At 42.8% G+C, this 22,863-nt stretch overlaps 4 protein-coding genes and 1 long non-coding RNA gene across 6 annotated transcripts; 2 read left to right on the plus strand and 3 right to left on the minus strand.

Moving 5' to 3' along the window:
• Window positions 1–53: 53 nt before the first annotated feature.
• LOC136429202 (fibropellin-1-like) lies at window positions 54–4,976 on the minus strand. The gene is made up of 8 exons (XM_066419079.1): window positions 4,961–4,976; window positions 4,305–4,415; window positions 3,280–3,522; window positions 2,654–2,782; window positions 1,978–2,121; window positions 1,103–1,216; window positions 575–652; window positions 54–227 (listed from the first exon to the last, which is right to left on the minus strand). Exons 1-8 carry the CDS (start codon window positions 4,974–4,976, stop codon window positions 118–120), a joined length of 945 nt encoding a protein of 314 aa, XP_066275176.1. The 3' UTR covers window positions 54–117.
• Window positions 4,977–6,083: 1,107 nt separating this feature from the next.
• On the minus strand, window positions 6,084–7,107 carry LOC136429203 (uncharacterized). Its single transcript, XM_066419080.1, has 3 exons — window positions 7,083–7,107; window positions 6,780–6,972; window positions 6,084–6,333 (listed from the first exon to the last, which is right to left on the minus strand). Exons 1-3 carry the CDS (start codon window positions 7,105–7,107, stop codon window positions 6,084–6,086), a joined length of 468 nt encoding a protein of 155 aa, XP_066275177.1.
• A 3,251-nt stretch (window positions 7,108–10,358) lies between these two features.
• Window positions 10,359–11,470, minus strand: LOC136429771 (uncharacterized). Its single transcript, XR_010754806.1, has 2 exons — window positions 11,315–11,470; window positions 10,359–11,074 (listed from the first exon to the last, which is right to left on the minus strand). It is a non-coding gene; the product is annotated as an uncharacterized lncRNA (long non-coding RNA).
• Window positions 11,471–12,333: 863 nt separating this feature from the next.
• LOC136429773 (ankyrin repeat and EF-hand domain-containing protein 1-like) lies at window positions 12,334–22,811 on the plus strand. 2 transcript variants are annotated; one of them, XM_066419742.1, is made up of 5 exons: window positions 12,334–12,504; window positions 14,445–14,618; window positions 15,193–15,373; window positions 15,829–15,945; window positions 22,664–22,811. In XM_066419742.1, exons 1-5 carry the CDS (start codon window positions 12,411–12,413, stop codon window positions 22,794–22,796), a joined length of 699 nt encoding a protein of 232 aa, XP_066275839.1. In that variant the 5' UTR covers window positions 12,334–12,410; the 3' UTR covers window positions 22,797–22,811. The 2 variants fall into 2 exon arrangements, with proteins under 2 accessions (XP_066275839.1, XP_066275838.1); XM_066419741.1 differs by lacking the exon at window positions 22,664–22,811 and adding an exon at window positions 16,411–17,042.
• Window positions 17,997–22,042, plus strand: LOC136429098 (ankyrin repeat domain-containing protein 1-like). The gene is made up of 4 exons (XM_066418977.1): window positions 17,997–18,165; window positions 20,415–20,549; window positions 21,041–21,227; window positions 21,931–22,042. The coding sequence occupies exons 1-4, from the start codon at window positions 18,021–18,023 to the stop codon at window positions 22,040–22,042; spliced, it is 579 nt and encodes a 192-aa protein (XP_066275074.1). The 5' UTR covers window positions 17,997–18,020.
• Window positions 22,812–22,863: the final 52 nt, after the last annotated feature.

Here is a 22,863-nt window from a genome sequence, read left to right on the forward strand (position 1 = left end):
ATATGCAGGGACCCTCTACTTACTCACAAATTTCAATATACAGGAGCCCTCTACTGACAAACATTTGCTTACACATATCTAATATGCGCTAGATTACATGTGAGTCTGATGTGACGCTCATGGGATGCAGGAGTAGGCGTCTCTTCCCGCCTCCTGACAGGTCCAGCCGGTAGGGCAGGACGATGGGCCGCAGCGAGCAGGCGCCAGTCGCGCCATGGGGTGGGGAACTGCAGGAGAGGAAAGGTAGTGAAGAAAGTGGGTTCAAAGCGACGCGGCAAGCAAGCTTCTCAAGACCATTTTCAAGCCGTCTCAAGACCATTTCCAAGTCTTTTAAACGGAGCCCATCCCTCTTCCACCGCCTTTTACATCCTCAACCGAAGCTAGGTACCCATTTTGACACCTGGAAGTAGTGAGGAAAGACGTGTAAAGTGTCTTTCCCAAGGACGCAACATCTGATCAGGATTGCCAGGAATCGAATCAGTGACTTGTCGACCTCTGGCCTAGCCACTCGGCCCTTATACGCCACGAATGAGGTTAAAAAAGCTATCAGGACTTTGCTACAGTTCGTACTTACGATGGCAGGAGATGAAGTCGCCTGTTTCCACACACACCAGTGGGTCGGGGCAGGGATAAATGGCGCACAGGTCTTGGTCTGTGGAGATAGTGACAGTACGCACAGTCAAACCTGCACAAGGAGACCACTCAGGGGACCGATAAAATCTTGTCTTATGTGGACTGGTTATGCTATGGACAGGGTTCTTTATTCTTGTGAAAATGACATCTAAGGGACCACCGAAAGTGGTCACATTAGCAATAGTTCAACTGTCATATGAGTAATTTGCCATACATTATACCAGTTACAATCGTCGTTTAATTAAGGTCTTCTTCATTGACTAGTTGGTCCTTATGTAAAGGTTGTCACTTATGTAGGTTTCCCTGTAAATTTATATTAATTTTGTTTGTCTCAAGGGCCTTCAACATGTTATACTACCTATAATGCATTACACTGCTCATGCGCAGTTCAAACTGTGAAGGGGCTTATTGTGGAATGTCCGTTCGTGGAAACGGAGATGAGATGAAATGATGATATTTGGAATCCTACCGATCTCACAGGAGTCCCCAGCGTATCCGAGCCCGCACTGGCAGCTGTAGGAGTCGATCTGGTCGTGGCAAGTGCCGCCATGTTGGCACGGGGAGGACAGGCACTCGTCAATGTCTGCAGGAAATAGAAGCGCATGTATGATCCAGGTAGGAATTGCAATCTGAAGAATCGCCAATTCTGTCGGTAGAGATTTCGAACGAAGTCTGCAGATTCAAAGACGTTGCCTAAAACGACCCTCATAGCTTCTGAACTTTGATTCATGTCAGTTAAAATCACTGAATTGACTTGAAATTTAGGATTTCTTAATAGAAGACCATCCTAACGCATTCCAAGCATCCTGATCGGAGTTTCTCTCGACGGTGACTCCGATCGAGATCTGCCAGATAGCAATGTCTGCCCTGACTTACATGTATAATCTCGAAAGGTTCGCACTTGCGAGGGGACGTACTTAGACATACAACATATCCATCTGCTGTCACACAGTCGTACCACATAAAGCCCCCCTCTCACTGGACCCGCGGCACGCTGGCGGCGTCCCTGCGGCAGATCGAATTGACAGCACTCAACGAATTCCATCGACAAGAAACGAATCTTTTTAAAGCTTTTTGTGTTTTGTTGTCTTTCTGGTCATACTTGTATATACGTTTTGAATGATATTCCCATCATAAAGTCAAGGGTAACACAAGTCCATTTTAGGACACAGCGACGCCGCCAGCGTGCCGCGGGTCCAACTGTAGAAATGCCCTGCGGTTGTTCTCAATGTTGCGATGATTTGCACAGACGTTTTCCTTTCATATTTCCCATCGAAAGTCTTAAGCGAACGCTTTATGTTTATCTTTAATAATCAATTATAATCACAAGAAAGCACGGCTTACCTGCATCGCAGAATGTCCCCGTGTATCCGGATGGGCAGGCGCACTGGAAGAAGCTTCCGAAACTGCTGTAGGCGCCGAAACCTGAGAAGCAGAATGTGCAGTTCCCGCCATTCTGACACACGTTTGGGCTGCAGGGTGCCGCGGCTGGGCACAGGGAAAATAATGAAAAGTGAGAGTCATCTCAAAAGAGAAAGTCATCTCAAACCGGTTTAGCTTAAATTAAAATACTTTTACTCTGGTCACGACAGAGACGACAAGGCACTGCAGTATTTACAGGCTCATTGTACCGGGGCTCTTTATCCCCTAGCTCTTTACGACAAGTTCAATGGGCAGTGGACAGTGGCTAAACATTCTGTACATATTATAGGACTGTGACCTTTTCCAGTAGGGTAAAAGTCGGATGAGCGACTATTTGGTCCAGTGGCAGGGTCATTAACCACTACGCACACTAACAACTCTACAGTTGATGAACAAAGTTTATGTGTAGATAACATTGTTTCGTGTTCACAATATAGTATAATCTAAACTTTTAAAAGGTGGTCGTCATCTAAAAGGATGCAACGAGTTATTGATCCCCGAAGTACATTCAGAAGGGCTAACAAACGGATGCATCGCTAACAAAAGACACCCTGAAAGTATATCAAAGAAGCATAGACATGACCATTATCCAACTCACCAGTCGTGCAGATGAAGCCATAACGTTCAGTACACGCGACGTACTTCCCTGTATAGTTGTTCGTGCTGTCCAGCATTACACATAAGTCGAACGGGCCATAGACGTCGGGTACAATCCATTGGGGCTGGGCTGGAATACAACAATATGACTTCACTTCACGATTCAGTTGCAAATAAGAGAGATAATGGCTACTATGCATAACGGTACGGTTTACAAAAAGTATCGGGTATGCATTTGACCTCTATTCTGAAAGATCGCAATCTCTACCCTTCAGTAGTAGATTACTAGACGAGTATATGCAAAGCTGACGCGATGTGTGTGCGTGTTACGCCGAAGGGTTCTTATACCGGCTATACAGTTGGCGGGGATTTTAAGCCCGTCCAGTGGAAGATGCTAGCGATTTAAACGCTGAGCCAGTCTATTTTCATTCATCTATTTTTATTGAGACAAAAAAAAATACACTCAGGCAAGCCTGTTTTTCAGGTACCCCCGGTTTCACAACATAAAAACACAAACTACAACTAGTTACACATTAACAATAATAACCAATCATAAAGCTACGTTACATACAGTACAGATACCATATAGCTAAAGCCTAGGCCTAGCTAATACTAGAAATATCTCACCAAACGGTGCAGAAGCATAGCTCTGGACCAGAGACGGCGGCGGGGTTTTCAGTGCCGTCCAGGAGGACGTGCCGATCTCCGTCTGAAGGTACTCGACGATCCACTGGTGTTCACGGGGTTCCTTCATGTCCGGTTGTTGACCTCCTATCTCGGCACAGTTTGCGACGGCGTCTTGGTGGGTCCAGGGGAACTTCGAGAAATGGTAGCACTTATCTTGCTCCACCACATTGTGGAAAACGAAATCTAGAGGGGCAAGTTTGCAAATCAAAAGCATGTCATTTTCCTTTCCTGTTTATATGTATGAGCCCCTTGGACCTTTATGATTTCTTAATTCAAAATAGTTTAGATCTTATGAAATGAAAATGACATCGGTACCGATTTGTAGCTGTATTCTTCATTATTTCTGTCGTAACTTCAAAAATTGGTATGTAACGTTACATCATCATCATCATCATTCCGGGTGTGCTGCCTGAACTAAGTTCAACGTCTCTTTCCAGACGTTTCGGTCATCCATAGGTATGGTGCGTATAGACAGAATATATTGACAGAGCCTAAAAGACGTAAAGTGTTAAAAGGAGTATAGCTTGGCAGATCAAAATGGAGATTAATTTCTGTACGCACATCTCACATGAATATCCGTATATCTTTCCCGATGACAAGATAAGAAACTAGGTCATGGTTTAAGCTGTGCGTGAGCAGTGTAATAGCAATGTGGATAATGTGTCAAGGACTCTGAGATATGAACAAAAACACGTCTGGACATGGTATCAAGGATGGTATAGACAAGAACCTTTAACAAGTTGCGGGCCTTCACCTTTGACCTCGCGCATGCTCAGTTTAAACCGTGAAGTAGCTTATATACGAATACATCGATCATCCTTTGTACCAAAGCATTGAATTTGTATGTCAATGTTCCAGCCTACATCAGTAACGCTGTCTGGGTGAACTTTGTATTGCTGTGTTGCAGGTTTAATAGAATAAGATAAAATGAAATGAAACGAAATAAAGTAAAATAAAAAGCTCACCTGTTGCACAGCTGCCTGTGCCAGGCGGACAAATGCAGGCGTAGGCGTCTGTAAAGTCCACACAAACTTGACCATCAAATGGACAGGGATCGCTCGCACAGTTGTCGATGTCTACAAAGGATGAGAAAGAACAAAACATCGCGTTACACCAATACCCCCAAAGAATGCATTTTTCACAGAATTCATGACAGGTTGAACAGATGAGTCATGATAGAAAGTTTCCTCCATTCATGTGCATGCAATTGCTAGTGCTTAAGTACGTCTAACAGTTGATTTGATTTATCTATTCGGCTGTAGAAAGAGTACAGCCAGGGCTATCCAACCAGCTAAAGGCTATTACAAAAGGGTCAGCCCTTCTAACAGTTAAGAAGGCTCTGCTGATATGCACACCATATGTATCTTCACGAACCTATTTCGCAGTTTTGTCCGGTTATCCCAGGTGGGCAGGTACACGTGTAACCGTTCACGTCATCAGAACACGTGCCATCGGAGCCGCAAGGACCGCTGGCGCACTCGCTAACCTCTGCAAAACAAGCCCACTCGTTATTTTCGAGTACGCATGTGCAATGTCGAAGCCCCTGGCTTGTAAACAGTTCTCGTCTCTACCATTTGCATTTGCATAACAACGTCCAGACGGGGTTTGTTAACGTCTTCACCTTTGGCACTGTACATGCGTACTCGAAATTACGAGTGGGCTTACAGATGGTTTGTGAAGCAACACAAGCTTTATAAGCCGGTTCACGATTTGAACTGCGCATGAGCAGCGAGATGCATTGTGGGTAATATGTCAAATTTGAAAGCACCGGAGACATAAACAAAACACTATATATATAAACCATGGTCTAAAGATGTACAAGCACTGTTTAAAAAGTTGTGGACCTTAACCTTTGACATATTACCTTCCATTCGCTTTAAAAAAGGATATTCTAAGACAAGTGATCATATTAGGGCTGGGAAAGTAATAAGCTAGTTCGGAGTTGCTACTACGCATGTGCAGTGTCAAAGGTGAAGGCCCCCGCGACGGAAACAAGACCCGTCTGGGCCTTGTTATGCAAATCGAGACAATGTGTAGGCGAGCGCTGTTTTCGTCGCGGGGGCCTTCACCTTTGACACTGCACATGCGTAGTAGCAACTCCGAACTAGCTTATTGCATGCAAAGGTAAGGAGTCGGAGTAATTAACTTGAAGATCGTATCTATGATCAATGAGGTGTTTAAGGCGATATAGATATATAATAAACGTACCGAGTTCGCATCTGTCCCCAGTCCTTCCGGCCGGACACTGGCAGATGAAGCCGATGTTGACAACTGAGATGCAGGTCCCATTATGTGCACAGGGGGCGCTGCTACACGGATCAGCTTCTGCAATTACATACACCTTTTTGTTCGTGCGCATGTGCCGGCTTATTCTACAATACTGATCTGAACGTCCCGATGTACTGCTCATATTCACCAAATGGTGATCTGTATAAAGGCTTTTTATTTGCGCCATGTTGCCTTGTTGGGTTGGAGTGTACGTCTCTTGAACACGATAAAATGCTGCTTTTCAAATCCAGTTACATCATGGTCGCCGAGGCGGGATTCGAATTATCATGCTGTGACGTCAATGAAAAACCTGTATACAATGTTTGTAGTAAAATGCCAGTAGTTACCTACACACAGGGCGAACATGTCGGAGTAGTCGACCCCGTTAACAGGCCAGGCGGCGGCGCCGACGTCGGTCCCCCAGGCGCTGTCCTTGTGCACGGACAGGGGGATGTACACGAAAGTGTGGTACATGATCAAAGCTTGTACAATGTAATAGAATGCAGATAGTTACCTACGCACAGGGCGAACATATCGGAGTAGTCGGCCCCGTTGACAGGCCAGGCGGCGGCGCCGACGTCGGTCCCCCAGGCGCTGTCGTTGTGAACGGACAGGGGGATGTACACGAACGTGTGGTCCAGCGGGGGGCAGCGGTACGAGGCGGCGGTTCCGCACAGGGCGTACGACAGGAATTGGACGGTGGTGCAGGTGAAATCGTCGTCTTTGCTGAGAAAAAAGAGAGGGTGATATCGATCCAATTTAGCTTACTGAAAAGTTATTCTTTCACTGTTCGTGACAGAGAAGATAATGAACAGTATTTACAGGTTAATTGTGCCGGGGAAATTCCGTTAGCTCTTTTCGACAAGCACAATGAACAGTGGACAACGCCTTTACGTCCTGTCCTAAGGATCGGACTGTGACCTTTTCCAGTACTGCGGTGTGCATGCCGGGTGAGCGACACAGCCGGGATCGAAATCACGGTCCAGATGCAAGACCGCTAAAGCGGGCATTTTGAAATTGTTGCCAACTAAATTCTAGGAAAATTCACCAATTTTGGTAGTCCCAGCACACGTCGTTCGGCAATTTTACGACTATAAAGTTGTCGCGGGACTACACCCCCGGCGGGCACCGGTGCAATTGGGACCAAAGCATTTATTAACCACTCGCACTACCTGAAGACGATCCCGGTGCAGGCTGGCGACCAGTAGAGACTGATGCCGCACGCCGTCTCGTGGCGGTAGTGACAGGGGAAGCCCAGCCCCGCCGCCTCACACGTGGCCCTCACGTTGGCGTTGGTCACGGGGCCGCTGACGCGAACTTTGTAGAAGCTGAATCCCTCCAATGTCGCCAAACGAACCGTCTCACCTGTACATGGTAATAGTTTACTTTTAGCCTTTGATGTAATAAGATAACTATGAAAGGTAAAAAGTAGCACGGTGGCAGCCAATTGAAAAATGCAAAGTCCGCTGCAGTACTGTTGGAGAATGCCAGGTAAACCATTTTCGAACTTGACCTTCCTTTGCACAACCACTACATACCTACTGAAAATCATGAAAATCCATCAAAGGTTTCTCAAGTTATGCTCTTGACATACATACAGACCCACCAACAGCTGGATTAACCGAAAATATAATCTTCGCCGAGTTCTCGGCGAAGATAATCACTTTAAAATCGTGTCATAGTATAAAGGAACTTATCAATGACAACAGTATATATGATTGTGATATTACAATAAATTGATACAAACATACACAAATAAACATCATTATTTAACTGATAGTATCGTTAAAAATGATAGTAAGTAAATGGTTTTAAGAAATGGTAACAATTGTACATGTATATGCCATCAGATGTGATCAAATTTAGCCCAATCGCAGGTCCCCACTCCTGTCCAATGTGATGGGGTAGATTTTCAGGTGTCTCTGGAGATGGCTAAATTTGGCAACCTTTTTGCGAGCAACGAATAAGCCGAAGGTCGTCAAGAGTGTATTTTTTTGTTAAAACCTTTGTTTATTCATGAAAAGCTCATTTTGGCATGCAGGTCGCTTTTTATTCAGGTCATGAGGGAAGAGGTAAGGGTCAGGCAAAATATATAACAAAGATACAGTTTACATGATGTCCTAATAAATCTCTACACTTATCATCACACATGTACATGCATAGTAAAAAGTACATAACGTTAACAGTGAGAGTTGGTATATGGTTCGTGTCCGTTAGTCATTTCTATAATTTCTGCGCTCCCCTGTTTTCAAATAAACAATAAACTATATATCAAATGAAAGGTAAGGTTTCTGAAAATCAGCACAGAGATTTTCAAGAATATTCATGAACGCTAAATACCTGCTGCAAGCCATCAAAAATGGCGTAAAATACGCAATGTTCAGTGGATAATTTTTTATAGTATGACTCATTTAACACCAATAAGTTGGCTACCGGTGGGCGCACCAATGCTTGTTTTTTAAGCACGCCAAATTTCATGGACCTGCAGTCAACCAACTTTCTGCTAGGAGTGTTAAAGTAGAGCCTACTTGAGGGTATTTTCACGGGAGGGGCGCGTTACGTCGTTTTAGCGTTTTAACAAAATAAGCGTGTTCTAGAGCGTTGGCCCTTCGACTATCTAAATTCTGTAACTTTAAGAGTCTCTTGAAGGGGGCCAGGGTTGTAGCCGTATGCGTGACAGAGGATTTCCGAACAGCTTGGCAAAATCTAAGTTTCGGCAACCAGTGTTCGACATCAAACTGCACACGGACCTTGTATAAACTTGTAAGTGCCTAAAGGTAACTGTCTCACCTGTTACAGGTAGTCAATCATAATTCTTCAATCGGCAATGTTACTTGAACACAATAGGGTTTATCGCACAATATACATCGCATACTCAATATATTGGCCTTAACGCCTATATTGGCCTAAATTTATTCATTTTTCTAACTTACGTCTAGCGTGGTACCCTCTGGTTGTTACGTCACTACCCGTTGACACAGTATAAGTTCAATAATTCTAGCACATCAACATTTTGTTTACGAGAATAATACGCCAAATTGTACAGAAACAATATTCACCTTTGCATTTCAGCATGAGGGATGGAAGAAGGCAAAGAAATATGACCGTTGAAAGACCCATTGTGGCGATTGCTCGACGTGTGGAAGGCAGCTAGCTTGAACTTCGCTGAATAGCCTTGTTAAAACACGGCGTACACGCAACGCGTCCTACAGAACGTCGTTAACTTACCTATAAGTTCACATCACGTGAGTGGCAGTTTCCCTAAACATCCTGCTAGTCGATTGTATGTTGTGAATGGTATCCACTCAAAACGCACACACACACACGTCAGTCACAGGTCATTTCCAGACCCGAAGTTTCTGCGACCAAACGTACATGTCGACTGCTGATCGCCCAAAGATTTGACAGATCGCACAATCAATTTCATAGATAAAGAGAGATTTTGTTGCGTTTTGTGTTCTTTGTTGTGTTTTAAAATCGTACCTTTTACATCTTGCATCATATTTTAATTATGATATCAAGGGTCACACAAATGCAATTTTGGTCTCTAATACGGTCACAAAGCACAGCTAAGAGCTTTGTAAAATCCAAGCAACCAATGCATCCATGTCAGACACACACAATCTTGCTTGGCATAGTTGTTGACATAGGAGGTAATCAAAATCCTATCAGAGCTTGTTACGGCGTGTAAATCAAGGTACCGCACAAACTCTGCCTAACTCTAGGTTTTAAAACACTCACAGTGGGAACTAGAGCTCCACGACCTCATATCTTCGCCAAATGATTTTAACCTTTATGACTGATCTATTATGAGCGATTCTCATTGATTATAAATCATATCAATTGATCATGTTCTCCACCATTGCACAAGTATGACCTTAAGAAAGAAGCACTGCACGAAATGGCCTCGTTTCCCGGCGTATACGTACCGGTATTTTTCTGTATTTTTGTCGGATACTGACGGATACATGCGGATTCGTGTAAGATATCCGACAATTTCCGCACCGGTATATGGAATATTTCCGGAAGAATCCGAAAGTAAGGTATTTTCGACGAATACGGAGCCGTACACTGCACGGAAATGCCACCGATCCTGACGGATACGAACAGGAAATGTTCTGTATTTTTGGCGGATACTGACGGATACAGGCGGATCCAACCTGACGGATCCGACTAAATGCGCACTGGGATATGGAATATTTCCGGAAGAATCCGAAAGTAAGGTATTTTCGACGAATACGGAGCCGTACACTGTACGGAAATGCCACAGATCCTGACGGATGCGTACAGGGATTTTTCTGTATTTTTGGCGGATACTGACGGATACTGACGAATCCAACCTAACGGATCCGAAAATTTCCGCACCGGTTTGGGAATATTTCCGGAGGAATCCGAAAATGAGGTATTTTCGACGGATACGGAGCCGTACACTGTACGGAAATGCCAGAGATCCTGACGGATACGTACAGGAAGTTTTCTGTATTTTTTAAAAGAAAATTGCGGATACTGACGGATACAAGCGGACTGTGATCCGGAACCTCAGATCCGGAGGAATACAAAAATAGGAATTTTCGATGGATATGGGGCCGTACATTGCACGAAATTGCCCAAGATGCTGACAGATACGTACAGTATGTATTTGCCACGGATACAGACTGATCCAACATACAGACTTTCTACAATCTTTGACATATTGTGACTCTGAATATGTTTGTGTTTGCCACGAATATGTACAAATCAAACACACAAAGTTTGATAGAATGGTTGATTATTCATAAATACGCGTGCATTCTTAATTTAACGATACCCAAAACATTATTATTCAATGACAGGAAGTTTTGGGAAAGCCTGAATGTAACATCATTTCATATTTCAACATATATGCATTTCTAAGTTCAAAAACTATCAAATACAATACGGAAGTTCTATGTGGCTAAATAATCCATTCCGTTTAAGACAGGTCGAGGGACATCCACATACTCAAAGCACCTCTGCATATGCAGGTTAATGTCGGTAAATTGGGGTTGTGTAAGCACAATTGTTATAAAATGTATTACAATTAACAACCATCACATCATGGTGGTAATATTTACTGCCGTATAGTGCACTTGGACCAAAAATTTCTACATGTTCTACATATTCTACTAAAGTAATGAAAGCCTTATTTGTGGCCAGTTCTTCGTCTAAAAGATATCAGATACAAATAATTTCAAATACAGAGGTTGAAAATAGAAACTTCAAAGTAACATTATACTGTCTGAAAAACTCCCATGATGACACGCCACATTTTACACGTAAGTAGTATATGCCGTGGAACTGCATGTGTATAATCGTCCTCTCCCCATTCTATGACTACATCTGAGTTCACTTCTTCCATGCACTCTTGGTAAGGTACAGGCAAGGCTGATTTCTTCTGTATCTAGCATGTTGGACTCAGCTTGGAGTTCATCTTGTGATGAACCAGTTCCTATATGATAAAACCAAATGATGAATAAATATCAATTCACATACTTAGTATTTTTAAAAGTAACATGTCACATTATTTTGACATAACTGTGATCAAGGAGGTTATATAGACTATATAACCTCCTTGCTGTGATGGGCTTCGTTTCATCACAGCAGCTAACAAAAAACAAGGGACAATGGGTATCCATCATGCCTGTCTCAGCTAACATTGAAGTGTACCGATGATGGACTTAAGCCTTACCGAAGGAGCCTGAGGTACTCTGAGCATCTGACAGCTGATTGCTTTGTTCCAAGCCAAGCTAAGGTCCTCACATCATGTGCTGCATTTGTGAAGGAAGTATCTGCCGATGCTGTATAGGATGTATATATAAAGGGAATCAATGACAAATATTAAACATATCACAATACCGGAATCAATGATATGAATACCGGGGCTGACATGGACTTGAATAAACGCACAAGCGTAAACGGGCCCTACCTTCGCAAAGAGGGATATATTTTGACATAATGTGGGACCACAATGACTCCATAATGCTTAGATGGATTGTCTTGATATTATAATAATTTGGTATGTGTGTAGGTCTTGAAGAGACCTCAAGCTAAAAAAGATGACTGATTTTTGGCCGGCAAGCAACTTTCTAAGGTGCAGTACATTAGAAAGTTGCTTGCCGGCCGAAAATCAGTCACCTTTTTTAGCTTGAGGTCTCGGCGATCGGGACTTGTATTGGGTCATAAATATGAATGAATCTAATTGCTCGACAGTTGTACACGGTACAAATGTATGACAACGATGACAAAGCAATAAAAATAGCAACCAAACACACAAAAACGTGCCAGCATGAATTGTAAGAATGGCTTTGCACACTTGTGCATCAATCACTAAAACCAAGATTATAATGTCGGAAAATGCAGTTATTCCGAAAAAAGACTAAAAAAAAAAAACTGAAGAAAAAAAATTAGCGGTTCTTGGTGGATGCCAATGTGCAGATGTTGGAACATTGGCGCACCAAATCCGTAGTGTGTTTTTGGCACACATTTTTGGCAGATAAGCCGAAGTGGCTCGGTGAGCGTGATTCCACCGTCCGGGAAGGTCGAAAAACTTAACAGCTTATCAGTATTCTCCTAGCTTTCACGTTTTCATTTATTCGCGAGACAATGACACATGTGACAAGAAAATAGATCACGTGAAAAGACGATAGATCACGTGGAAAGACAATAGATCACGTGGAAAGACAATAGCTCAGGTAGTAAGACAGCTTTTTCCCATCCTACTTCAGTTCCAACTTAGACAGCAAGCGCTCAAGGTGTCGGCAACATACACAGCGCTCCTAACCAAAATGGAGGGAATGTCGCAACGCAGTAAGAACATGTGGCTGGTGTTTAACGCTAGGCATGCAAACCTCCAAGGCGTTGAAGAGGATCTGGAGGCTGGTAAGTACATATTGTAACTTCTTTTCTAAAGCATTGACGTAATGTAATGACGGAAAAGGGCATGAACCTGTATACCCGTATGCCTTCTAAAGCATTGACGTAATGTAATGACGTAGACTCGCGTCATGCAACCAAATGTCGATCCAACCTCTTTTGTAGGCTTTCTGGGCAGCGACGTCGTTTGCTTTTGGGGGAGCACTGATTCGTGATTTACAAGATATTGGGGCCAGGTTGCCATACGATATGCTAAAAATCGCGACCCAGCGCTTCCCACAAATTAAATGCCTACGTCACCCAGAAGGCCTGTAAAGGAGGCTAGTTACTGACTGAATAAAATTTGGTACCACTGACAATTGCCGGGGTACTGTGTTTGAACAAGTTGAAGGGGTACTGTGTTTGAACAAGTTGAAGCTGTGTTAGAATCTGTGTTTGAACAAGTTGAAGGGGTACTGTGTTTGAACAAGTTGAAGCTGTGTTAGAATCTACCAGCCTCTGCGGGTCGCTGGGAATCCAAATAGAGTCAACTGTATGAAGGCGGTTGGCTATGGAGTTAGGGTCCAATATTGCGGATGGGAATGTTATCCTCCATGGCCAAAGTCCCCCAGCAAATGTTCTCTCTATAGCTGACGCGGTTAGTCTGGTAGAGACTAGTACTGTGTTTCCGTGATCTAAAGAAGTAAACTTTTATTTTGGTCCTAAACTAAGTAAAGTATCAGTTTACATTTTCAGTTGCTGAAAACGTTCTCGCTGATCAGAGTTTGATCTGAAAAGAGGGCCAGAAGATGATTATACAAATGTCAATTAGCAGATAAGGACTTGCATAGCTAGTGCACAAGATGGTCTTTTCTGTGCTATAAAAAGACGCTACAATCTACAAACGACCTTCGGCTGAAAAGGAACGCCTGGCATAAATGTTTGAGAGCACTGTGTCGTTTGTCCTAGCAAGGCCATTATAAACTTCCTTTTCCTTTTCAAGATCGTCGTCAAAATCACCCATCGCCCGGTCGCTCCATCGTGAATTCGTTTAAACAATAGCGAAGATGCTTCCGGTCGCTTGGAATATATGCAAATTAGTATACTAGTATACGTGTCGATTGCCTTTCAGTAACAGTTCCCATGGTGTTGTCCTACCATAGGAGCTATATCTACATGATTTACATTTGAGTGGGATTTGCATTAGATCCTTACGAATTTGCGACTTTGACATGTTCAACCGGTTTTTACCTGTCAGATGTACTTAAGCATTGATTTGTTCTGCCAACCTCCTTGGTTCTGCAAGTTCATTCTACTAAGTTAAACGCTGAATAAGAGTGGTGGATTAGTCGCCAAGCAGATCCAACGGTTGCAAAGACCATATCCAACTGGCAAAAGTACCTTTGCAATAAAAATTTCTTCTGCCAGTTGGATACGCAACCGTTGGAATCGCTTGAAGTTTATGATGGATGGCACTCGATTCGCCCTGCAGTAATCTCCTAATCTTGTCCAGTAGAGCCGTGTAGAGATAAACATATACTCAAATCGATCCCTCAAACCTCGCTTGTATATATTGCTTCTAATGAAATCGTGGATGCTCCCAATTAGCATACTAGTATACGTGTCGATTGCCTTTCAGTTACAGTTGCCATGGTGTTGTCTTACCATAGGAATTATATCTACATGATTTACATTTGAGTGACATTTGCATTCGATCCTTACGAATTTGCGAATTTGACATATTCAACCGTTTTTGTGTTTTACACGTCAAATGTACTAGCATTGATTTGTTTTGCGAGTTCATTTTCACATTCTAACATAAAACGTTAAACGCTGAAGAAGAGCGTTGGATGGCACTCGAATCGTCCGAAAGTAGTCTCATAATCTTGTCCAGTTGTAGAGAAAAGCATATACTCAAATTTCGCTTGTATGAATTAATTCTCATGAAATCATGGATCACCAAACAGGTGCAGACATTGACTTCGAGCAGCCTGACAGCGGAACCAACACTAAAACGGCGCTGTTCGCCGCATGCGCCAACGGTGACCTGGACATGGTGAGGCTGCTGCTCCGCAAGGGGGCGTCCGTTTCGAAGAGGATCAAGTGTTCATGCGCACCCCTTCATGCAGCAGCATCTGCAGGTAGGTCGATTCAAAGAAAGTCTGTAGACTAAAAAAAAACTAAAAGTAGAGCGCAAAAATAGGCATCGCATTTCATTTCCTTATTTGTTTATTTATTTATTTGCACATATCAAAATCAGTTTGCAGTACATGATAGAGCAGAATAAAACAAAAAAAATACACGTGCTGGGGGAAGAAGAAAAAATGATGGCTTGTACAAGGTCTTCCCCCCATCTAGATAAGAAAAAATATCATAAATCTAACATTTCATAACACTTCCCATATTTCCAAGTTGTCGTACACTGCACCTGTTGCAATTGTCTTGCAATAAAGCTCTTCTTATTACATCCTGGAGGGCAACATTTCCATGTCAAGTTGATGTGTATTTCTTATTTTTTTTAGATCTTAGAACTAGTAGTGTAAGTGATACGTTAAACTCAATATGTTGAAGTATTCATATACTTGTACGTAGGTTTATCATTTTGTATACCATTGTTTGTTGTCTGCATGTGTAGTTGTACAAGACCTTACAAAAGTCGCTGTACTTTTGTTGTGTCAATAACTGAGATTTCTTGTGTCGTAAATCCAATCGTAGGGTTGACAAAAACGGCGGAGTTGCTGGTGAATGCTGGTGCAACTTTAGACATCCGGGATTGCTTACAGTTCACGCCGCTCATGAGAGCCTGCGCCTACAAACAAGTGGACACCGTTCGGCGTCTGATTGAGCTGGGAGCAAGAGTGGATTTGACTGACGATTATTGCCAGATAGCTCAGAGGTAAGTGTCTCATACTTTGAGGATCACGATACAATGAATGCAATGTACTTTTTTCTTTTTTCATGTAGACAAATCAAACTTTGCAAAAAAACATTCATTGGATTGTGCTTTTCTGTCTTTCAGTGTGTGTGTGTGTGCGTGACAGTGCGATGTATGCATGTTTGTGAACCGTTACATATCTTATACTGATTCATAGGAAAGGACCCAGATGTAATGTAATTCCATTCAAACTTTCAGAATGATAAACCATGCGTTCTATAGGAAACATATGTATATATGTGTCATAGTAGAAATGGCGATTCAGGACAATCAGCGACAGACTCTGATCGCGATCTGTCCTAGGACAATCACCGATTGTCCTGAATCGCCATCTCTACTGTGACATATACATGTATATTGGTATCCCGTGGCATAGCTAGTTCGCTGAATGAGTTCTATTTTCCACCTGTGACCAGGTTTGGGACAGAAGTAGGATGTCGTCATTGGGAAGAGTGCATGAAGCTGATACAAGAGGCGAGGAAGTCCAGGCTGTTGAGATGCTGCAACCCGAAGTGTGGCAAACCAGGCTACAGGTAGGTTTTGCTTATGATGGAGTTATTTTTGTTTCACATTGTCATCATATGCAAATGCTACTATTGGCACAGGAAAATTATCCTAGGTCATACATTTCTCCACAACCAACATGTTATCGTCGGTTCAATGTCGATTGTCGTGGTAATTAAGCGAAAGGGGAGAGCGAGCGGTATCTACGGAGTATGGTATTCAGGTATACATAGAGACTTTCTTTCCAATTTCCATTTTGATTTTTAAAAGTCTTCATAGCCTACAGAAGGCAATTGGAAAGCAACAAAAACGACACAGTTCCTTAATAGCTTGTTCAGCTGTTGGATCTTCAACCCCAAAACATTCTTATAAGAGTTGGGTTCCAACTGGAGCCTCGTTTTAGTGCCGTAAGTGGCTAGAGGTCTATTTGTACTTCCTATCAAAGGAAATTGTCTTGTCTGAAATATCATATGTACCTGTTATCTCATCTACAGGTCAACCGGTGCCCTGAAGCTGTGTGCCCGGTGTAAAATGACCCGGTACTGCAGCCGCGACTGTCAGAAACAACACTGGTCTATAGGACACAAGAAGTGCTGTGGGCAAGATGCGTATCCCAAGAAGTGCTGTGGACATAACGCGTACCCTGTAAAGCAAACAAAAGCAACCTAAGAATAATGATGTTAATGGATGTGTCCTGTAACGTTTAGAACGCATATAACAAACGTTCTTCCGCACATTTTATGACTTTTTGCCTCTCTAACGACGATATGAATTGCCCAATCATTCCCGGTATATGAAGCATTGTCGAGAAGACTGCCGCTGCAGCCATATCGAGCATAGCTATTTCTCACCAAGGATATGGCCTTGGTGTCCTTGTAGAAAATTATTTTTTTCACGCGTGTATATTTTGTCGAATGGGTCCGACGCCGACGATACAGCTTTGTTACCTTGTAAAAGAAAGTCAATAAGGGTAGTCGAAGTTTTACCAACAACTTTTGTAATGATCAATATTTCCCTTCCTAGCTCAGCGTTGTTAGATCAATGTCACATGCAGTATAGTAATTGCCATAGTTACGTTTTGATTATCACTGAATCGTGTTTCATCTAATAAAAGTAACTGAACGGACTGTTGAGTGTTGCGACGTGAATGTATTAAGCTAATAAAGTGTTGTTATTCCAGGGTAATAAACACAGAAAATGACCACATAGTACACCTATAATAGCAATCAAACATCAACTTTGTTCCAAGGATATCATTTATTCATATTTAGTTTGACTTTTCACCATTTGGCTCATAAATGTAATCACTGTGATTTATTTAGCTTGTTTTGTTTTCTTGAAACTTATTAATTCTACAAAAGTACATGTACAAGCATTTAAATACAGTTATTTCATGCAGCCGCAGTACACAAAGTTCGAAAAACTTATAAATTGATCCGTAGCCGGTTTGGGCAATTTGTGGAAACGAAACGTATGATTGATAAAAAAAAAGACTAACACACAAAACGTTAAAAAATAGTCATAATGCTGCATATTTCATGATGATGCATGAGTAGGGGAGTGAAGGCAAAGAAAACAAAGCCCTCCCCACCTTATATGCAACCTTTGCATTTGGAATAGTCCATATCACATGCAGTGATACTTTCCAGTTGCGGTTGGAAAGGGGAATCGTCACTCTTTCTGACTAGCCCCGCTTTCTTTAATGAATCTGTCACATCCGGGGCAAGTCAGAAGAGGGTAGCGATCTTCCCTTCCAACATCTGCTTGATTAGTGAAATAACGGCCCATAAAAGATAGCAACTACACTTACTAGGCGCAAGAAGCACGCGCACACATTCACGAATGATAGCAATGCCTTTTCGTATCATTGTGCATCCATCAATAAAAGCAAGCCTTGGGAATTAAGAAAGATTTAATTCTTATTAACAAAAATTGTCCAAAATGGAGCAGTTTTTGAATATTCCCTTTCAGCACTTTTACGTTCTCATTCCAGGCACGTGATAACACTACAGTAATTGCTCACGTGACAAGACAATAGCTCACGTGACAAGATTATAGCCCACGTGACAAGACAATAGCTCACGTGACAAGACAACTTCTGCCTATGCTTCTTCATTTCAAAGTCAGACAGCAAGGTGTCGAGAACGGCGGTCCTAACAAAATGGCGGGATCTTCTAATGCGAATAAACGTCTGTTTGATGCTGCTGCGAAAGGCTCACTTCAAGACGCCAAAGCGTCTTTGAAAGCTGGTAAGAACATCATGTAATTCTTTCCGAAATGCGTCATAAAACCTGGTGCCGGTCAATGATGAACCACGAATACAGTTGTGGGAATTTTGGTGCCATCTATGGATTCTGGCTACTTGTGGCGTTTCTGTGTGGTGTGTGTGTGTGTGTGTGTGTGCGCGCGATCTAAATATAAGATTGATAACGACTTTTCTTTTCGTCTTAAAAAGTGTCATACCCAAGTCGTCCTCACGGCGACTTTTGATATAGACCTGGACTCAAATACATGTATGTTGGTATTCCTTGCCTCAAATCTCCCACTGAGCACCCCACCAGGCTAACCTAGTACCTGCTACCGGGACTGTCGATAGACTAGTATCTGTGCACAATCCATTACAGTACTATTATAGTTTTCTCCCAGTATTTGCAGTTACGTCGACGTCGTGTTGTTGCTCCGGGAAGGAGGATGACCTCCTTCTGGGAGTATTGGGAATGCATTTGTTTGCGCGTTCGCAGCTATAACTCACGATCCCGTTGTCGCATTGGTGTGTAACTTGGCATATCGTTTGCCTGGTTCGGCGTGGTGATGCACAATAGCTTTGTTACACCATAACTACTTTAAACGTCAATCCAATATCGTAATTGCACCCCTATAATTAATGCTATGTCCCACTGCCCTGCCATAGGGACCATGTTATAATCCGTTATGCATGACTGGAATACTTCAGGCAGATACGGGGTATAAATCTTCCTTACTTGCTGTGATCGTATAGTCACTGTTACATTGAAAAATAGACAACGTGCATCACCACACGCAACCTAGCTAGCGATATACCAAGTTACATACCAATGCGGCAACGGGAATTGTGAGTTTTCGCTGCGAACATGTGCCGAGTGAGCTTCAGTCTGTGTATTAAGTATGCCGTGTCCACTCGCAACTCGCATACAGTATGTGCGCACGGGACGGACGATGCACTTTTACGCACAGTGTGAAAATGGGAAATCTCTGGACCTTCAAACTTACCACACTTGTAGTTTATAATACGGCGGCTGTGACAATGTAAAAAGTTTACGCAGGGGATGAAAGATTGTTGAGGAATATCTCTCAGAAAAGTGCGCGCGCCAGTGTCACTTCCGGGTGGTTAGATCCGGTGACCTTTGACCTTCGTGAAATGTTACGATAATATAAATTAGCCTTTTTTATTGCAAATAGCTTGATAGCTATAGATCAGGCCGGCCTGCAATAAATTGTGGAAAGAGGATTTACTGCATATTTGTGATTTCTGATACATCTTAGTTGTAAGGCTGAATAAGAATGGTTCGTTGATAATTGAAAAGGGGCCATCTAGATTTAACTTTGTGACTTTTCCCGGAATTTCTAGATCCCATCTGTGCCATGCTGTAAAAACATACTTTTCAGCAGGTTGACCACTCCTGAATTGAACGAAAAAGATAAACAAACACGTTTTCTTTACTTGCTCTAAAACACTACGTGGACAGTGCAGAGATGCAATTTGTGTGGGTCAATACTTGTACATACTATAAATACTTCACGGAGAATTGTGTCCTACGGACTCTTGTTTTATTTTACTAGTGCTTTATAAGTCTTCAGTTTATACAGCAGCATTGCAGTAACTTTTTTGCAGTGATTTGAATTTGAAAAGATGGCTTTGGACCATAGATATGATTCAAATGTAAATTAGCACACAAGTGTGAAGTACAGTGCACTAGTACCACCTGTTGTTCCTTTCCGTGCTGTGCAGACAATTTACATACGAGCTCGGGCCGAAAAGGGAAGTTTAGCACGACTGTTGTGAGCTAATGTATCTTTTGTTCTATCTAATCCTGCAACACAAAACAGGAGTGACAAATGTTCTTTGGACATGAAGACTCCTTGATAAATCACCTGCTAGGAGCGTCTCTTCGTAACTCCGTATGTATCGGTGGAACATCTAGTGTCGAATTAAGTTATTACTGAATAGTGATCGAGGAACATGTAATGCCTTACGGAATACCAACATGATTCCGTAAGGTTACAATTGTACCCGCTACACTAAAAATGCCTGAAGAGATCTCCATTCAACGTCTCCCAGTGTGATACACTCCTGTGTATCTAGACTTTTTGCATACCTGGGGTGTGGCGGATACTAGTAAATGTTAATGGAGGTTGTTTTGAACCGTGTATTGCTTGTCAACTATGTGACCTCCTTGCAATATCATCCAGACGTATAATCTCTCTTGTATCAACTGTGGTAATGAATTACCAAACGCAGGTGCAGACATTGACTTCCGCGATCCGGACGGCGAGGTCTCGTCCACAGCATTGTTCATCGCATCCCACAGGGGGCATGTGGACATAGTGAGACTGCTGCTCCGCAAGGGGGCGTCCGTGGTGAAAAGAACCAGAGGTACTGGTTCATATGCTCCCCTTCATGCAGCTGCGATGCAAGGTACAGTAGATTGATTCATAATCACAAATGCTTGTCTGTTAGACTTTAAAGGTTGGCAATCGAAAATACAAACTAAAAATGGAGATACGATTTTTCTTTGCGAACTGTCGGTGATGTCGTAACTCAGAGCAAACGATGTGACATTCGTATAAATTGCGTGTGAACACTAACGCTAACTCCTGAATGTCATGACTCATGAACTTTACAGGAAATGGCAATGACTTTTGACGGTTTAGTAGACTGGTGCGTCGTATAGCAAGGGCCTAAAATATGCATTGTCTATTTGTCTACATTTATTCATTTAAGTATACATTGCATATCACTTTGCAGAAGGCAACGTCGACTTGATATGTATTTTTTGTGTCGAAAATCCAACGTAGGGAGGACCACATACGCTTTGCAATTGTCAAGCTGATTTATATTTCTTGTGTCGAAAATCCCAACTTCAGGTTGGACAGAAGTGGTGGACCTGCTGGTGAATCATGGTGCAACTTTAGACGTACGGGACCGCTGCCGGGACACTCCACTCATGCACGCATGTATCTACAGACAAGTAGACACAGTTCGGCGACTGATTGAACTTGGAGCAAGAGTGGATTTGACCGACGACTACGGTTACTGCCAGGTAGCCCAGACGTAAGTGTCGCATACTTTCAGAATCACGATACAATAACTGTTTCTTTTGTAGGCAAACTTTCAAATAAAGCTGGACTGAGTCGTTGGTTTGTGTTGGTCTGTCTTGCAATGTGTATGTGACACTGTATGTGTGTATGTGACACTGTGTGTGTGTATGTGACACTGTGTGTGTGTATGTGACACTGTGTGTGTGTATGTGACACTTTGTGTGTGTGTGTGTGACACTGTGTGTGTGTATGTGACACTGTGTGTGTGTATGTGACACTGTGTGTGTGTATGTGACACTGTGTGTGTGTATGTGACACTGTGTGTGTGTATGTGACACTGTGTGTGTGTATGTGACACTGTGTGTGTGTGTATGTGACACTGTGTGTGTGTATGTGACACTGTGTGTGTGTGCGTATGTGTGTGTGTGTTTGTGTGTGTGCGTGTGTGTGTTTGTGTGTGTGCGTATGTGTGTGTGTGTGTGGTGTATGTCTGTGTGAGGAGGAAAGAGAGCGACAGCGCGGTGTATACATGTAAGTGTAACGTCTTATGTTTTATACTGTTCTGATCCATAAGCAAGAATCCAGATCTAATACAATCGCTCAAAACTTTCAGAATTCTAGGCCGTGCGTTCTTTAGTGCTTCACAGTATAAAATGTGCATGCATTGATGTCTCGCTTCACAGCTATTTCCCTAAATGAGTAATATTTTCCGCAAGGTTTGGGATGGACCGTCATTGGGAAGAGTGCATGAAGCTGATACGACAGGCGAGGAAGTCCAAGTTGCTGAGATGCTGCAACCCGAAGTGTGGAAAACCAGGCTACAGGTAGGTTTGCTGATGATGATATTAAAAAGTTGTATTGTCACATTGTCATGCTATGGTTTATATGTGCACATGCTGTTATTGACCTGGGAAAATTAGCTTTCTAATTGAGAAGTTATGGCTATGTACCTTTCTCCATAACAATTATATTAACTCCTCTCACTGGACCCGCGGCACGTTGACGGCGTCGCTGCGGCCGATCGAATTGACAAAGCACCAAAAGAATTTCATCGATAAAAACGGATCTTTTAAAGCTTTGTGTGTTTTATGTCTTGTTGGTCATACTTGTACGTTTTGAATGATATTCCCATCATAAAGTCAAGGGTAACACAAATCCAGAGGACGCAGCAACGCCGCCAGCGTGCCGGAGGTCCAGTGAGAGGGGGGCTTTACCGCCGGTTCAATGGTAATGAAGCAAAAATGGCGATCGAGTGGTAACTACGGAGGATGGTACCCAGGCTATATGGAAACTTTGTTTCCAACCGGACATCTTGGTCTCTTAGAATGGAAACTTTTGTTTTCATGTATGGAATTCCTACAAGTCTTCGTAGCCTACAAAAGGCAATTGGAACGCTACAAAAACTACAAAGTTCCTGAGTAACGTTTGTACCTGTTACATCTTCTACAGGTCAACCGGTGCCCTGAAGCTGTGTGGCCGGTGCAAGATGACGCGGTACTGCAGCCGTGACTGTCAGAAACAACACTGGTCTGTCGGACACAAGAAGTGTTGTGGGCATGACGCATACCCTGTCGACGTGTGACCTTTCCAAAAATGGCCACGTTAACGATAAGGAAAACTTCAGTGTATCACGGAACATCATATGACAT

Source organism: Branchiostoma lanceolatum, chromosome 3 (genome assembly GCF_035083965.1).
Source record: "Branchiostoma lanceolatum isolate klBraLanc5 chromosome 3, klBraLanc5.hap2, whole genome shotgun sequence".
Classification (NCBI taxonomy): Eukaryota; Metazoa; Chordata; class Leptocardii; order Amphioxiformes; family Branchiostomatidae; genus Branchiostoma; species Branchiostoma lanceolatum.

Excerpts from the sequence above, each read along its gene's own strand:
- LOC136429202 (XM_066419079.1), bottom strand. Across the intron at positions 3,523-4,304 it reads CACAGGCAGCTGTGCAACAG|ATTTCGTTTTCCACAATGTG; the intron begins GTGAGCTTTTTA and ends TTGCCCCTCTAG. Across the intron at positions 2,783-3,279 it reads CTATGCTTCTGCACCGTTTG|CCCAGCCCCAATGGATTGTA; the intron begins GTGAGATATTTC and ends GTTGTATTCCAG.
- LOC136429203 (XM_066419080.1), bottom strand. The coding sequence starts at position 7,107 with ATGGTTTACCTGGCATTCTCCAACA. Across the intron at positions 6,973-7,082 it reads TTACCTGGCATTCTCCAACA|GTGAGACGGTTCGTTTGGCG; the intron begins GTACTGCAGCGG and ends TACCATGTACAG. Across the intron at positions 6,334-6,779 it reads TGCACCGGGATCGTCTTCAG|CAAAGACGACGATTTCACCT; the intron begins GTAGTGCGAGTG and ends CTTTTTTCTCAG.
- LOC136429773 (XM_066419741.1), top strand. The coding sequence starts at position 12,411 with ATGGAGGGAATGTCGCAACGCAGTAAGAACATGTGGCTGGTGTTTAAC. Across the intron at positions 12,505-14,444 it reads TGAAGAGGATCTGGAGGCTG|GTGCAGACATTGACTTCGAG; the intron begins GTAAGTACATAT and ends ATCACCAAACAG. Across the intron at positions 14,619-15,192 it reads TCATGCAGCAGCATCTGCAG|GGTTGACAAAAACGGCGGAG; the intron begins GTAGGTCGATTC and ends ATCCAATCGTAG.
- LOC136429098 (XM_066418977.1), top strand. The coding sequence starts at position 18,021 with ATGCTTCTTCATTTCAAAGTCAGACAGCAAGGTGTCGAGAACGGCGGT. Across the intron at positions 18,166-20,414 it reads CAAAGCGTCTTTGAAAGCTG|GTGCAGACATTGACTTCCGC; the intron begins GTAAGAACATCA and ends TACCAAACGCAG. Across the intron at positions 20,550-21,040 it reads CGTGGTGAAAAGAACCAGAG|GTTGGACAGAAGTGGTGGAC; the intron begins GTACTGGTTCAT and ends TCCCAACTTCAG.